Source organism: Lycium barbarum, chromosome 2 (assembly GCF_019175385.1).
Source record: "Lycium barbarum isolate Lr01 chromosome 2, ASM1917538v2, whole genome shotgun sequence".
Classification (NCBI taxonomy): domain Eukaryota; kingdom Viridiplantae; phylum Streptophyta; class Magnoliopsida; order Solanales; family Solanaceae; genus Lycium; species Lycium barbarum.
Window position 1 is genome coordinate 152,603,592 of NC_083338.1, and position 13,275 is coordinate 152,616,866.

The 13,275-nt window shown below is 32.0% G+C and overlaps 1 protein-coding gene across 1 annotated transcript; it reads right to left on the reverse strand.

Moving 5' to 3' along the window:
• Positions 1 to 612: 612 nt before the first annotated feature.
• Positions 613 to 6,005, reverse strand: LOC132628232 (probable protein phosphatase 2C 27). The gene is made up of 5 exons (XM_060343997.1): positions 5,832 to 6,005; positions 4,613 to 4,840; positions 3,387 to 3,581; positions 2,180 to 2,385; positions 613 to 1,371 (listed from the first exon to the last, which is right to left on the reverse strand). Exons 2-5 carry the CDS (start codon positions 4,790 to 4,792, stop codon positions 813 to 815), a joined length of 1,140 nt encoding a protein of 379 aa, XP_060199980.1. The 5' UTR covers positions 4,793 to 4,840; positions 5,832 to 6,005; the 3' UTR covers positions 613 to 812.
• Between the last annotated feature and the right edge of the window lie 7,270 nt (positions 6,006 to 13,275).

The following is a 13,275-nucleotide window of genomic DNA, read 5'->3' on the forward strand; positions in this document are numbered from 1 at the left end:
GGTATGATTTTGAGGCACAGCATTTAAGACGTTAGTTTGACTTTTGTGTGTGTACATATGTCGCAGTGTAGAGTATCGAATTAGTGCTAATTTTATGGAGAAGCGTGAGAGCAAGTATGATAAAAATTGTCATACTTGTTGCTTTTTTCATTATATTACTTGCTCGTCTATTTTGCTACTTCAAATACGATTTGAATTGTGGTCCAGAAAACCAAAAGATTCGAAAATCAAAATCCATCAACCCAAAACTTGGTCTGGGTGTGAAAAGGAGGCACGTACAAGGGTCAGTCAAATACCATATTAATGTAATACAAGGCAAAAAGAACATAAAAACGTAAAAGCTTGCCTAACACTATATTCTTTGAAAGTTTGGATCCCAACAGACACAAAATATTGGCTTAGTGACCCAAAAATAATATTGATTGCTGCATGTTATAGCGGGTTCATTTTTTCTAACCAAGGAACAAAAATATTGGATAATATCACATTAGAAGATAGAGAATAAATCAAAAATATTGAAGAGACATTGTCAAACTCCCCTTATGATTAAAGATGTTAAATGGTTTTCTTAAAAACTTAAATGGAACAAAAAGCATAATCCAACAAGCAGTGGAAGGAAGATAAAAAAAGTTGCATTAATATGGTTCGTGAATCTGTACATCACAAGAAATGCAGCTGGGGCACAAGCAGTAATCTTTATATCGATACAACACATATATCCAATATACAGGCTTTTAGAAACTAAGATCAGCTAGGCAACTTAGACTTTGCAATGAGTTATACTGGTAAGCCATTAATTTGCCAGAATCTTGTCATGAGTTGCTTTCCAGTACACTTTTTAGAAGATTCAGTCCTTCAACTGATATGTTTCTACATATTCGAGTAGGAGGTACTTCTATCCTAGGTGGAGGATCAGGAGAAAAACAAATTATAATTACTGTTAAGTTATCACACGTGTTGCGCTTGAGGGCTTCCCTTACAAGTTCTCTTGAACATCTTTCTGGGTCGTTATGCAGCATGAGTTCTTTCCTGGCCATCGTAACAGCACATTGGCTGCTCATAACATCCCAAAGACCATCACAACCCATAATTAGGAACTCATCATCCTCGGTCAACAATGTTTCCTGCAACTCCGGCTCTGCACTCAAGGGGCAGGCAGAACCTTTAGGGCTTTTCATGTGCCAATCTCCTAGTGCACGTGCTATAGATAACTGTCCGTTTAAGTATCCGTCATATATGACTCCCCCAAGTTTCTCTATTCTCGGTCTTTCAGATGCGGTATTTGGTTTGTGGTCCTTAGACAACTCAATGGCTCTACCTCGTTTGCCCAGAACAGCACGACAATCCCCTGCATTAGCAACGATCATGGTTCTGCAAAACAGATCATATCATACTACAAACCATTCAGCGTCAAATCCTGTTGAAAAGAAATTTGAACTACTTCAAAGAGTGTAAAAAACTCAACATGATCAGAAACGTAAGAAATACTGTCATGAGCAGTTAATTTGGGGAACTGGTAAAAAAGACTGTATACTGACAATATATCGTGAAAAGGCATTCGGCTTATTCTAATACTCCCTCCGTTCCAATTTATGTGAAGGGGTTCAGAGTACAAGGTCAAAACACTTAATTTTCTATGTGAATTCACGTATAAATTCTTCAAAAATTTTAAAATTAAATTTTTACATATTTAAAAACTACATGAAAAGTGCTACAAGTCAACATAGCTAATGATTCCAAATATTTAAAAATAGTTTGAGAAAATCGTAAGAACAAACAGTTTGACTCCCCAAATAGTAGGCACGATAGTATAAAATGGGACGAACGGAGTAGTTTACAAAGGTAGGCACGATAGCATCTCACTTTAAACATGAAAGGAAAACCAGTGCGGTCACACGTATTTAGCTTCACAAGCAGGAATAACCCAGAAGAATGTAACTAAATGTGAATCAATCTTCATGCTTTTGTAAACATAAAAGACAAAACCTAACAAGATAACAACCAATCTGCTTATTTTTCCCTTCAGCAAGTACATTACATTGTTCTAGGAAATGCAAGATACATCAGCAACCACTAGGACTAAGGAATCAACTTCCATCTCAATAAGAGTCGTAAAATAATTCAAACAAGAAACATTTTTTTTATACGAATTCGAACAAGAAACAGCAGACCTACTTACCTTCCAAACATTAGAGCTGTAAGTGCTGTGGTGCCAGAGGATATGTCAATAGAATTATCATCGGCAAAGGCATAGTCAGCTTTCAAAAAAGCATTCTTGAGTGCCTTCTCTAAACACATGGGAAAACAAGGATCCTCAGTTATGAACTTAAGAATATTGTTCCTCACAAATAATGCTGCATCTGTACCCCCATGGCCATCAAAGACCTGCAAAAAGAGTTATAATTAAACCGGCACTCGAAAGGAATACTAGGTGCATATCATTTATGGAACTATCCATGAGATATGCAGAGAAAGCAATCAACCACTCAGGCTACACCTCGATCCCGGGTTAGTTGGGATCAGCAAACATAAAGAAGGTAAATTTAACCAAATATTAAAATTTTGCATGCAGACTAAAATTAAGCTGGCTTATCTTTATTGAATCGAACTAGAGTCACTTTTAGAGTTTCATTGCCAATTTTCGTTGTTCAGGAATTCTCAGCTTGAGTAGTACTTCAGCATAGTGTCAGGAGCAGATAAATCTTGATAGGTTGAGTTTTCCCTAGGCATATGCATCCAAAATGCCTACCGCATTTCATAAAAAAATAAAAAATTGGTAATTTAAGTCGTTTGGAGTATATTGACAGAAAAGCTTGCAGAGTTCATTTGGGAAGCAGGACATGGACATGTTACACACTTGCAGAACATCGCAGATCCCATGAAGCCTTCTAAGGAGCAATCCGTATAGCATTCCTTCTAAGTCATCATTCAATTAATAGTGCTGAGTGCTCAAAAGGCCCAAACAGGCTCCTAATTCTTGTCTATCTCGTTTTCTACACCTTAGACTTCTATCTGTCCTTCGTCATTCATTTTTCCATTTTACAAAGTTCTTTTCCCATATATTATCTCACAAGCCATAGAAAATAAAGGCCCGAAGACCCCCTTGAACTTCTCCATTGTCAGATTTTGATGGATTCATTAAGGGATAACTTGAGCCTTCTTTGTACGGCTGTACTGAATCAACTTAGTTTCTGAAAGCTTTCTAGTACAGGCTACTCATGAATCTTGTTAGGACTTAGGCTTCTCGTAAAAGGGTGAGGAAATAAAAGGAAACACAACCAGCACAAACAGCAACTCATTTAGGGTGAAACATAACAACACATTGTACATTATATCTAAAAGCAATGTAAAAATGCATAGACAAATGAAGTGCAAAAGCTACAGACCCCATAGAATGCTGCTGGGGAAGTGGAACCTGCAATTTCATTAACATGTATGAGAAGATCATCTATACAGATGTGTTCATCCTCCATGTACTGTTTGGGTCCTTTCTCAGCACAGCTTCCAGAACGAAATACTGGTTCAAATTTTGATTGTCCCTTTGAAGGGTGCTGGAAACCCTTCTCAGTTATTTCAACATCCTAGTAGATGTAAGAAGAAGAATATAATATTAGCTGCATAACCTTTTTTTTGTGTGTGATAAGGAAATTAGCTGCATGACCTTAACATGTGTACAAAGTTTAAAGAATTAAGAGGACAGGAAAGGAAGGAAATCGGACAGGAGTGTATTAGTGTAGTTATTAGCAGAGAGAAAGAAATTAACTACCACGACTTTTTTTAGCTCCGATACTGATAAAACAACCCACCCACCCCCAAAACCAACAAGGGAAAAAAAGGATGGCAAAAGATCACCCATGAACAAGATCCAAAGAAACTACAGCAAAGTCCTGCACAAACAAAGGAAGAAAGGAAAGGCATGGGGAACTTAAATGTTTCATGCTCAGGTAGATCAACCTATCTAACAAATTGCTATAACCAGATCTGTAATTAGAAGCTCATGTCAATAACATTTGTGGGTCTATGAATACATGCAGTCTAGAAATTAGGAGTAATTTGGTTCGCGTACTAGTCATGAAAAGATTATAATGCATGGGTTGTTATGCAATGAATAATACTACATAGAATGTTATCCAGGATTTACCTATTTTATGGGAATTTTTGTCTTTAGATACTCTAATCCACGTATTGCTAATACATGTATTTTTATTATACATTATATCCTACTGATTCCCTCAACTCCGCCTGTGTGAGCTCGCTCACATTGCCGGTCCCAAGCCCGGATAAAGGAGGAGGGTTGCCGAGGGTCAATCGGAAACAGCCTCCCTACCCAGGTAGGGGTAAGGCTGCGTACATCTTACCCTCCCCAGACCCCACTATTGTGGGATTACACTGGGTAGTGACCAATGACCATCCTACTGATTCCCTCATAACTTATGTCAGTACTAAATTTACTACCTACAACCAAAAGCTGGATTACTTGTGCAGAGATTATATTTTTCTGGTGAAACTAAACTGTTTTATAAATACTACTATCAAGCACAACAAGGGATAACAACAGGCACCAAGATACTGAAACAAGATCACTACAAAGCTGTTAACACTTTTCACTTACCAAATCAGTGTCGGCTACAACTGCAGCAGAAAGATCTCGTAGTGGCTTATCAATTGTCTGCTTTAGTTCGTTCGATCCGTCTAGTAATTCTTCTTTTACAGCAGATGTATTCTCCTTACTGTATCCCCCTTCTACAATAGCATATGGTGGTGAAAAATCTGTACAGGCAGCCATATGCATTCCCAGAGCATAAATTCTAGAGCCTCACAGATTCTTATCCACAGAGAGCTAAAACCCAAAAAAAAAAAAAAAAAAAAAAAAAAAACATAAGAGAGCAATTTGCAGTGCAATTGTCAAGGTTAAGCCTTTAACAGTTCTACAAAAACAAAAAGCTTCAATCCTTGGTTCGGTTACAAATTCAAGACCCTTTTCAACTCTCCAAGCTCTAATATTGCAACAATTCAAGAATCAAAATAAGAAGAATTAAACCACTTCTTTTTTTTATGACAGGAAACCCGCAGCCGCTACCTTTCGGGTGCGCACAGGGTAAACTCCGCTCCTGTATAATAGCCCGCAAACCACACGGGAGAGGTAACTCGCACTAGGCAAGCCCCATGCGACGAACTCAATCCAGAAGGCAAATCCCCTGCTATCATAGGCTTTGAACCTAAGACCTCCATTATGGAAGCCCCATGCTCAACCAACTGAGCCACCCTTGCGGGTCAGGAATTGCTATTTTTCAGTAAATTTCACCAAACCCAGAAAGCAAATAACCATAGGAAGCAAACCAACTTAAAAAAGCAGTAACCCATAAGCCTAATTAGCAGATGGATCTTTATGAACCAACTTCAATTCAGATTCCACTTAATCATCTAAAAATATAATCAAAAGTTGAATCTAAATTACCAGAATAGAGTACAAAATGATTTCAAGTCTCTACAAAAACAAAATTAACCCAAATTTTGCAGTATAAATCTCAAAGTTAAACCTTTATCAGTCCTACAAAAACAAAAAGCTTTAATCTTTGGTTCTTTAACTAAATTCAACTCTCCAAGCTCTAAATTTGCAACTATTCAAGAATCAAAATAAGCAGAAACAAAATCTACCAACCAACAAATATAAATAATTTTTCAGTAAATTTCACCAAACCCAGAAAGCAAATAAACCAAGAAAGCAAACCAACTTATAAAAAAATCAGTAACTAACTCATAAGCCTAACTAGCAGATCGATCTTAAATGAACCAACTTCAGTATAATCAAAAGTTGAATCTAAACTTACCCAAAAAGGAAATTTTTGGTGGAAGTCACAGATGATTAACCTTTTAGGCAAGTAGGGGTGAAACCAAGAATGGAAATTGCTAAAAAAGGAAAGAGAAATGGAACTCAAAACAGAAAATAAAAGCAGAATATTTGGGGTTGGTAACCGGCTCTTCCTGGAAAATAGAAAAACCAAAAAAAAAAAAAAAAAAAACCGACTCTTCCTTGAGACCAAAGAACGTGATATTTTAGCCACGGTGGAATGCATTGTCTTTTTTTTAATCCTTAATAATCACGTTTCGGGTTCGAGCTTTATGTTCTAAAAAAGTCCTATCAGAAAATATTTTTTGCTCTCTTATTCATTTTTATTTATCACATTTCGCTTCTCGAGAGTTGAGATTCAATTGACTAATCTTCGAAGCTAAATTGAATTATATTAATTTCATATTTGAAAATTAAATTTAAATGTTTAAAAACTATATGAAAGATACTATAAATTGTAATTCGTGTGATAATTAACATGATGAAAAAATACACGTTAAAATATTGGTCAAAGTTCATACAGTTTGACTGTCGAGAAGCGAAACGTGACAAATAAAGTGAACGAAGAGAGTAAATTTTTTTGTTAAAAAAGTTTTACACGATGACAATTCAAATTAATTTAAGCTCCAATGCAAATATTAGACAACGAGCGCCAAATTAAAAAATATATATATATTAAGTTAATAGTAAACATTGAATTCATAACAAAGAATAGAGACCAGTGAATGTGAAAAAAAGGGTTTTGTATTCGTCTTACTTTGATTGAGTATGAACTTTATAACACAGAAACAAAAATTAATCCTATGATATTCAATAAGTAATGTCTAAGAAAAAAATATATAATGTCTTTTGTGTCATTAAAGTTAAAATAGAAAGCTAATATTAAAAACTCGTTAAATATAAAAAACACTCATTTTAATATATATATATATATATATATATATATATATATATATATATATTACTATATAGAAGCATGGGTTATACCCATGCTTCGTCGTCCGTTAAGCATTAAAAAAAAAAGTGTGGTCCCCACATTAAACACCAACCAATATTAAAAAAAAGTGTGGTCCTCATATTAAACACCAACTAATATTAAAAAATAAAAACACCAACCCATATTAAAAAGTAAAAAAAGTGAAACCCACCATCTCTAAACTCACGGAAACAAAAAGTGGACCCCATATTAACAAAATCAAGCAATATAAAAAAAAAAGTGAATCCCATATTTAAAAAACAAACAATAAAAAAAAACGTGCAGACTTTGTATTCGTAGCAAACACTAATATAATAAAGTTTTAGATATGGAGCACAAACTACAATGTTATATAAATCGTGTTTTGAACATACTATCCCATATTGACAAAATCAAGCAATATAAAAAAATATAAAAAAATAAAAAAGTGAATCCCATATTCCCTATATTAAACACCAACCAATATTAAAAAAAAAAAGTGTAGTCCTCATATTAAATACCAACCAATATTAAAAAAAAAAAAAAACACCAACCAATATTAAAAAAAAAGTAAAAAAAGTGGAACCCACCATCTCCAAACTCACGGGGGGAAAAAGTGGACCCCATATTAACAAAATTAAGCAATATAAAAAAATAAAAAAGTGAATCCCATATTAAAAAATAACAAATGTCAAAAAAAAAACGTGCAGACTTTGTATTCGTAGCAAACACTAATATAATAAAGTTTTAGATACGAAGCACAAACTATAATGTTATATTAATCGTGTTTTGAACATAGTATCTCATATTGACAAAATCAAACAATATAAAAAAAAAAGTGAATCCCATATTAAAAAAACAAACAATGTCAAAAAAAAAGTGCAGACTTTGTATTCGTAGCAAACACTAATATAATAAAGTTTTAGATATGAAGAAAAACAATTGTGGTGCAGACTTTGTATTCGTAGCAAACACTAATATAATAAAGTTTTAGATACGAAGAAAAAAAATTGTGGGCCCCATATTAAACACCAACCAAACAATATTCACAAAATCACGGGAAAAAAAAGTGAACCCCATATTAACAAAATCAAGCAATATTTAAAAAAAAAAAGTGAATCCCATATTAAAAAAACAAACAATGTCTAAAAAAAAAGTGTGAGTCACATATTAAACACCAACCAATATATAATAAAAAATAAAAAAAAAGTGGAACCCACCACCTCCAAACTCACGGGAAAAAAAAAGTGGACCCCATATTAACAAAATCAAGCAATATTACAAAAAAAGTGAATCTCATATTAAAAAAACAAACAATGTAAAAAAAATCATCCTATATTAAAAAATCAAACAATATTCATATAATTTTCAAAGTATCTCATTAAATCAATAATGATGGATTCATTGTCACATGCGTATCAACCCATTAGTGGGAGCAAATGAAATTATTGTACAGCAACATACTTAAAATACTTATATATTAAACATGTAAAATTAATATAATAATTTGAATTAGAATTATCCAAATCAAAATTTTATAAAAATAAAAATCATAGGTATTATTTAGTCCCAATCTACATACACTAACAATATAATATTTTATACCTTTAAATTAATCGAATCAAAATTCAAAGTATCAACTGATGCTTAAATATTGCTATTGTTTTATCTCAAAAAGAGAAAATATTTTCCTTTTAAATAAGCCTTCTCTTTTAAAAAGTATTAATAAATTTTTGCCAACTTTGTATTCGTACCAAACACTAATATAATAAAGTTTTGGATACAGAGCACAAAATACAATGTTATATTAATCGTGTTTTGAACATAATATATGTATTACTTTACTATTACTACTGTATAGAAGAGCCGGTTTATAGAAGTAAGATCGTCATCCGTGTTCAGTCCCACTTTTTTATTTAAGGGCAAAAAATCCTTTGTGGTCCCACCCACTTTTTTATTTAAGGGCAAAAAAATGACATTTTATATTTTATATTACCAACTCTTCTAAAAAGTAGATAGAAATACTTTATTATATTTCTATTTTTCTACTATATAGAAGCATCAGTTTACCCATGCTTCATCGTCAGTCACTCTTAAAAGAAAAAAAAAAAAAAGGGCACCCTACCCTCTCTAAACTCATGAAAACAAAGTGGACTCCACCTTCTCCAAACTCATGAAAAAAAAAGTGGACCCCATATTAAAAAAAAAGGCAACGTCAAAAAAAAAAAAACGTGCACCCCATATATTAAAAAATCAAACAATATTCATGTAATTCTCAAAGTATCCCCATCAAGTCAATAATAGTGGATTCATTACCACATGCATATTAACCCATTAGTGGGAGCAAATGAAATTATTGCACAGCAAAAAACATGGACCCCATATTATTACTTTTCTTCAAAATATTTAATTGTTGTATTTGCTATTCCGCCGTGTCATTTATTTGTTATGTTTACTAAAATAAATATACTTAAAATATATATATTTAAAATATAAGATACAATTTAATTACTTTTTTATTTTTATTCTTACTCTAGTAAATGTGAAAAGAGATTAATATCAAATGAAGATCAACTAATGAATAAGGTAAATTAGTCAAATTATAATTCTAATTCACGTTTCCTTAAAAAACCATGCAAAAGACAGCAAGCCAAGTAAAATGAGCTAAACCGAGAATATTTACCAAAAATTAGAAAATAGCATTTCTTCGTTTAAATAGAAAATCAATTTCTACTTTGTTTCATTTTAAACATGTAAAATTAATTTAATAATTTGAATTAGAATTATCCAAATCAAAATTTGATAAAAAATAATAAGTATTTTACACCTTTAAATTAATCGAATTAAAATTGAAAGTATCAACCAATGCTTAAATATTGCAATTATTTTATCTCAAAGAGAGAAAAATAGTTTTCTTTTAAACAAGTCTTCTCTTTTAAAAGTATTAATAAATCTTCATTGCAAACACGAATATAATAAACTTTTAGATACGGAGCACAAACTACAATGTTATATTAATCGTATTTTGAACATAGTGTATATATATATATATTATCACTATCTAAACACAACTATATATACATAGATACAATATAATCCGAAGTGTTGGGCCCGTGCTGCAGGCCATCTAGTATATATATATATATATATATATATATATATACACTAGTGATGTGAGGCCCGTGCTAAACCCGGGCCCAAACTCAAGATATAAAAGTAGATATTTTAACTAAAGAATTATAATTTGTGCTAGTACAAGTGTACAACAACAACAACCATATACCCATTGTAGTCTCACAAGTGGGTAGTTATATGAAAGCAAAATTTTCATTCCACTCCTTTAATATTTTAACTTCCATTTTGATGAAATTATTTACTTCAAATCAAATGTGGAGCCATAATTTGACATTTATAACTTATGTATCCTAATTTTCTGAAGCTATTTAGTTCTAAATAAATAATCTATACATAGTCAATGAATTTTTAAGACAAATACATAATTTAACTTGTGCAGCGGATGGAGCTGCTCCTCTCTTAATTAGGAATTAGGGGTTCGGCCCGGGCCCAAACTCAAGATATAAAAGTAGATATTTTAACTAAAGAAATATAATTTGTGTTAGTACAAGTATACAACAACAACCATATACCCATTGTAGTCTCACAAGTGGGTAGTTATATGAAAGCAAAATTTTCATTCCACTCCTTTAATATTTTAACTTCCATTTTGATGAAATTATTTACTTCAAATCAAATGTGGAGCCAGAATTTGACATTTATAATTTATGTATCCTAATTTTCTGAAGTTATTTAGTTCTAAATAAATAATCTATACATAGTTAATGAACTTTTAAGACAAATACATAATTTAACTTGTGCAACGGATGTAGCTGCTCCTCTCTTAATTAGGGATTAGGGGTTCGAACATGGATATGAAAAAATCTTTGGAGGAAGCGCTCCCCCCCGAATAGGCGCGATACAGTGCGAATTATCTGGATTAATTGGGCTCAAATGTGGATATCGAACACCAACCAGAAAACCAAAGAACATGAAAAATGAGGTAGGAGGTTCGATAGCTTTTCAAAAGTAGACCTTAAAAACAAAAAACAAAAAAATTGACTTAAGTAAATAAGATTAGGACCTAAAAGTAATTAATTAAAAAGTTTAAAAAAATTGGAAATTATTGTGAGGACTACAAAAGTCACCAGGTTCGATAGCTTTTGAAAAGTAGACCTTAAAAACAAAAAACAAAAAAAATTGACTTAAATAAATAAGATTAGGTTAAAAAGTAATTAATTAAAAAGTTTTTAAAAAATTGGGAAATTATTGTGAGGACTACAAAAGTCCCCACATTTGCTCTTATATTAATGAATTGAAACGGATGATTTATAATGGCGAATGTGAAATTTTGACTCATATATGACTTCATTTGTTTCTTTTAATATTAGAACTAGGAATATTTAGAAACACGTGGCAGCTAATGATTGGCAAGAGTTATATTTTCGGCTACGGTGAAACCGTTTTCTTTCGAGTTGGAATTATTAGTAGCAAATTTGAAATGATTATAAATCAGAAATTTCTTGGAAGTTTCGATCCCCGTACATAAGAACCTAACTTTAAAAAATTATGCATATAACAGTTTAATTGTCTAAAATATGCAAAAAAAACGAGACCTTATTTTAATGACATCAAATATTTTTCTTCTTTTTTTTTCCCGGAGAAATTGCATCTGAACAGTTACCAATCGTGTTATGGGTAATTCTGTTACTAGTATTTCTAAATTAATCATATTTTGGCCTCTATTCCGATTTGTTGCAAAATATAAATTAGAATGAAAAATTTCAAGTTCTTAAAGTTTAACAATAAAATACTTTTTCATACCACTCCTAATATATGATTAATGCGAGTGAAAACTGAAAACAATAAAGGATTCTGCAATATTGAGTGCAAAGAATAAATAATTAACAAGAACCAAAAACAAAAACACAAGTCAAACACGTAAAAGAGCAGTTGCAGCTTGCAAATGCTGATGGAGATATGAAAGAGAAGCAACCTAATTTAGCTAATTAAATATTATGCCTATATTGCGCTATATGTCTTAAAATTATAGGAATAAATAAAGATTTATTGGAAACAACAACTTTTATTTTGTTAATGGAACAACCTCTATAATTAGTGGTTGTAAATCACATTATAGGACAGTCAGTGGCGGAGCCAGGAATTTTATTAAGGAGTGTCAATTTTTTTTTATTTTTATTTTTTTAAAAAGGTCAATGACTGAAGTCAAAAAAAATAAGCATGTCGCCAACTGGGATCGAACACGCAACCTTGTTAGCGTAAACCTTTGACACCTCTCAACCACTTGGCTAAGCTCTCAACTTATTACAAGAGGTGTCAATAGTAATACATATATGTATAAAATCAGAATTTCACATACCCATACAACGTAATTTTCCCGCGAAGGGGTGTCGCTTGACACCCCTCGGGACCAGGTAGCTCCGCCCCTGAGGACAGCATAAGAAGTCTAAGCTTAAACCAATTTACACATTATCTAACAAGACAGGAATTACTTGATCAATAGACAAGTTGATTTTTCATTAATGAGAAACAACTTGGTCGTTAAAATATATGAGGAATAAGGTTAATAATCCCTATTGCAAAGTTTATTAGGCGAAACCAAGTTTTGGTGATTTTTTTTATATTTTATTTACCTCTCTCAATTGACAATCTTCTATTTCAATCAATTTAACTTTATCGTGTATTATCTAGTGCAACTTTCAGAAATTCAAATTTATTTAATTATCGAAATTCCATAAATAAACGCTTACATTCAAAGATGTGTCCTTGCCTATACAACCATAAAATACTAGTGATATCCGTATTAAGGAGAACGTTGAATTTCTTTTCCTAATGCAAATGTGGGTGTTGTTGTGTATATATCGTAATAGATAAGTGGATTTTTTTTTTTTAACTCATGATTCAAATGGTGTTAAACAAGATGAGATTGGATAGTACTAAGAGTCAATCCCCAAGAGGTGGATTAAAGATTTTACACTGAACTTGAATAAATTATTTATACATATTAAGTAGACATTTTAATACAAATACAAAATCTAGATAAAAGTTATTGAGTTCTGCTAAATTCGTAACTTCAATTATAGCTCCGAGACTGCAACTCACCCCCACAACAAAATTATTCCATTATCCATTCATTTATTTTCAACAAAATGTGATCACAACTCCCTTTCAATTCCTAAAATACAAAAAACAATAACAAAAACAAAAAAGTGAGACAATTATTGGATATTTTTGACGCAAGTTGCAGAATGTTTGTTATTGTAACTGAAATAATTGTAATAAAGATAAAGACTTCAAATTATTCCAAACACGCTTTATTCTTTGCTTTGGCCAAATCACAAACTCTCTTAGTCTTCCTTATGATTGGCGTACTATCCAAGTGAACGTGAAAAAT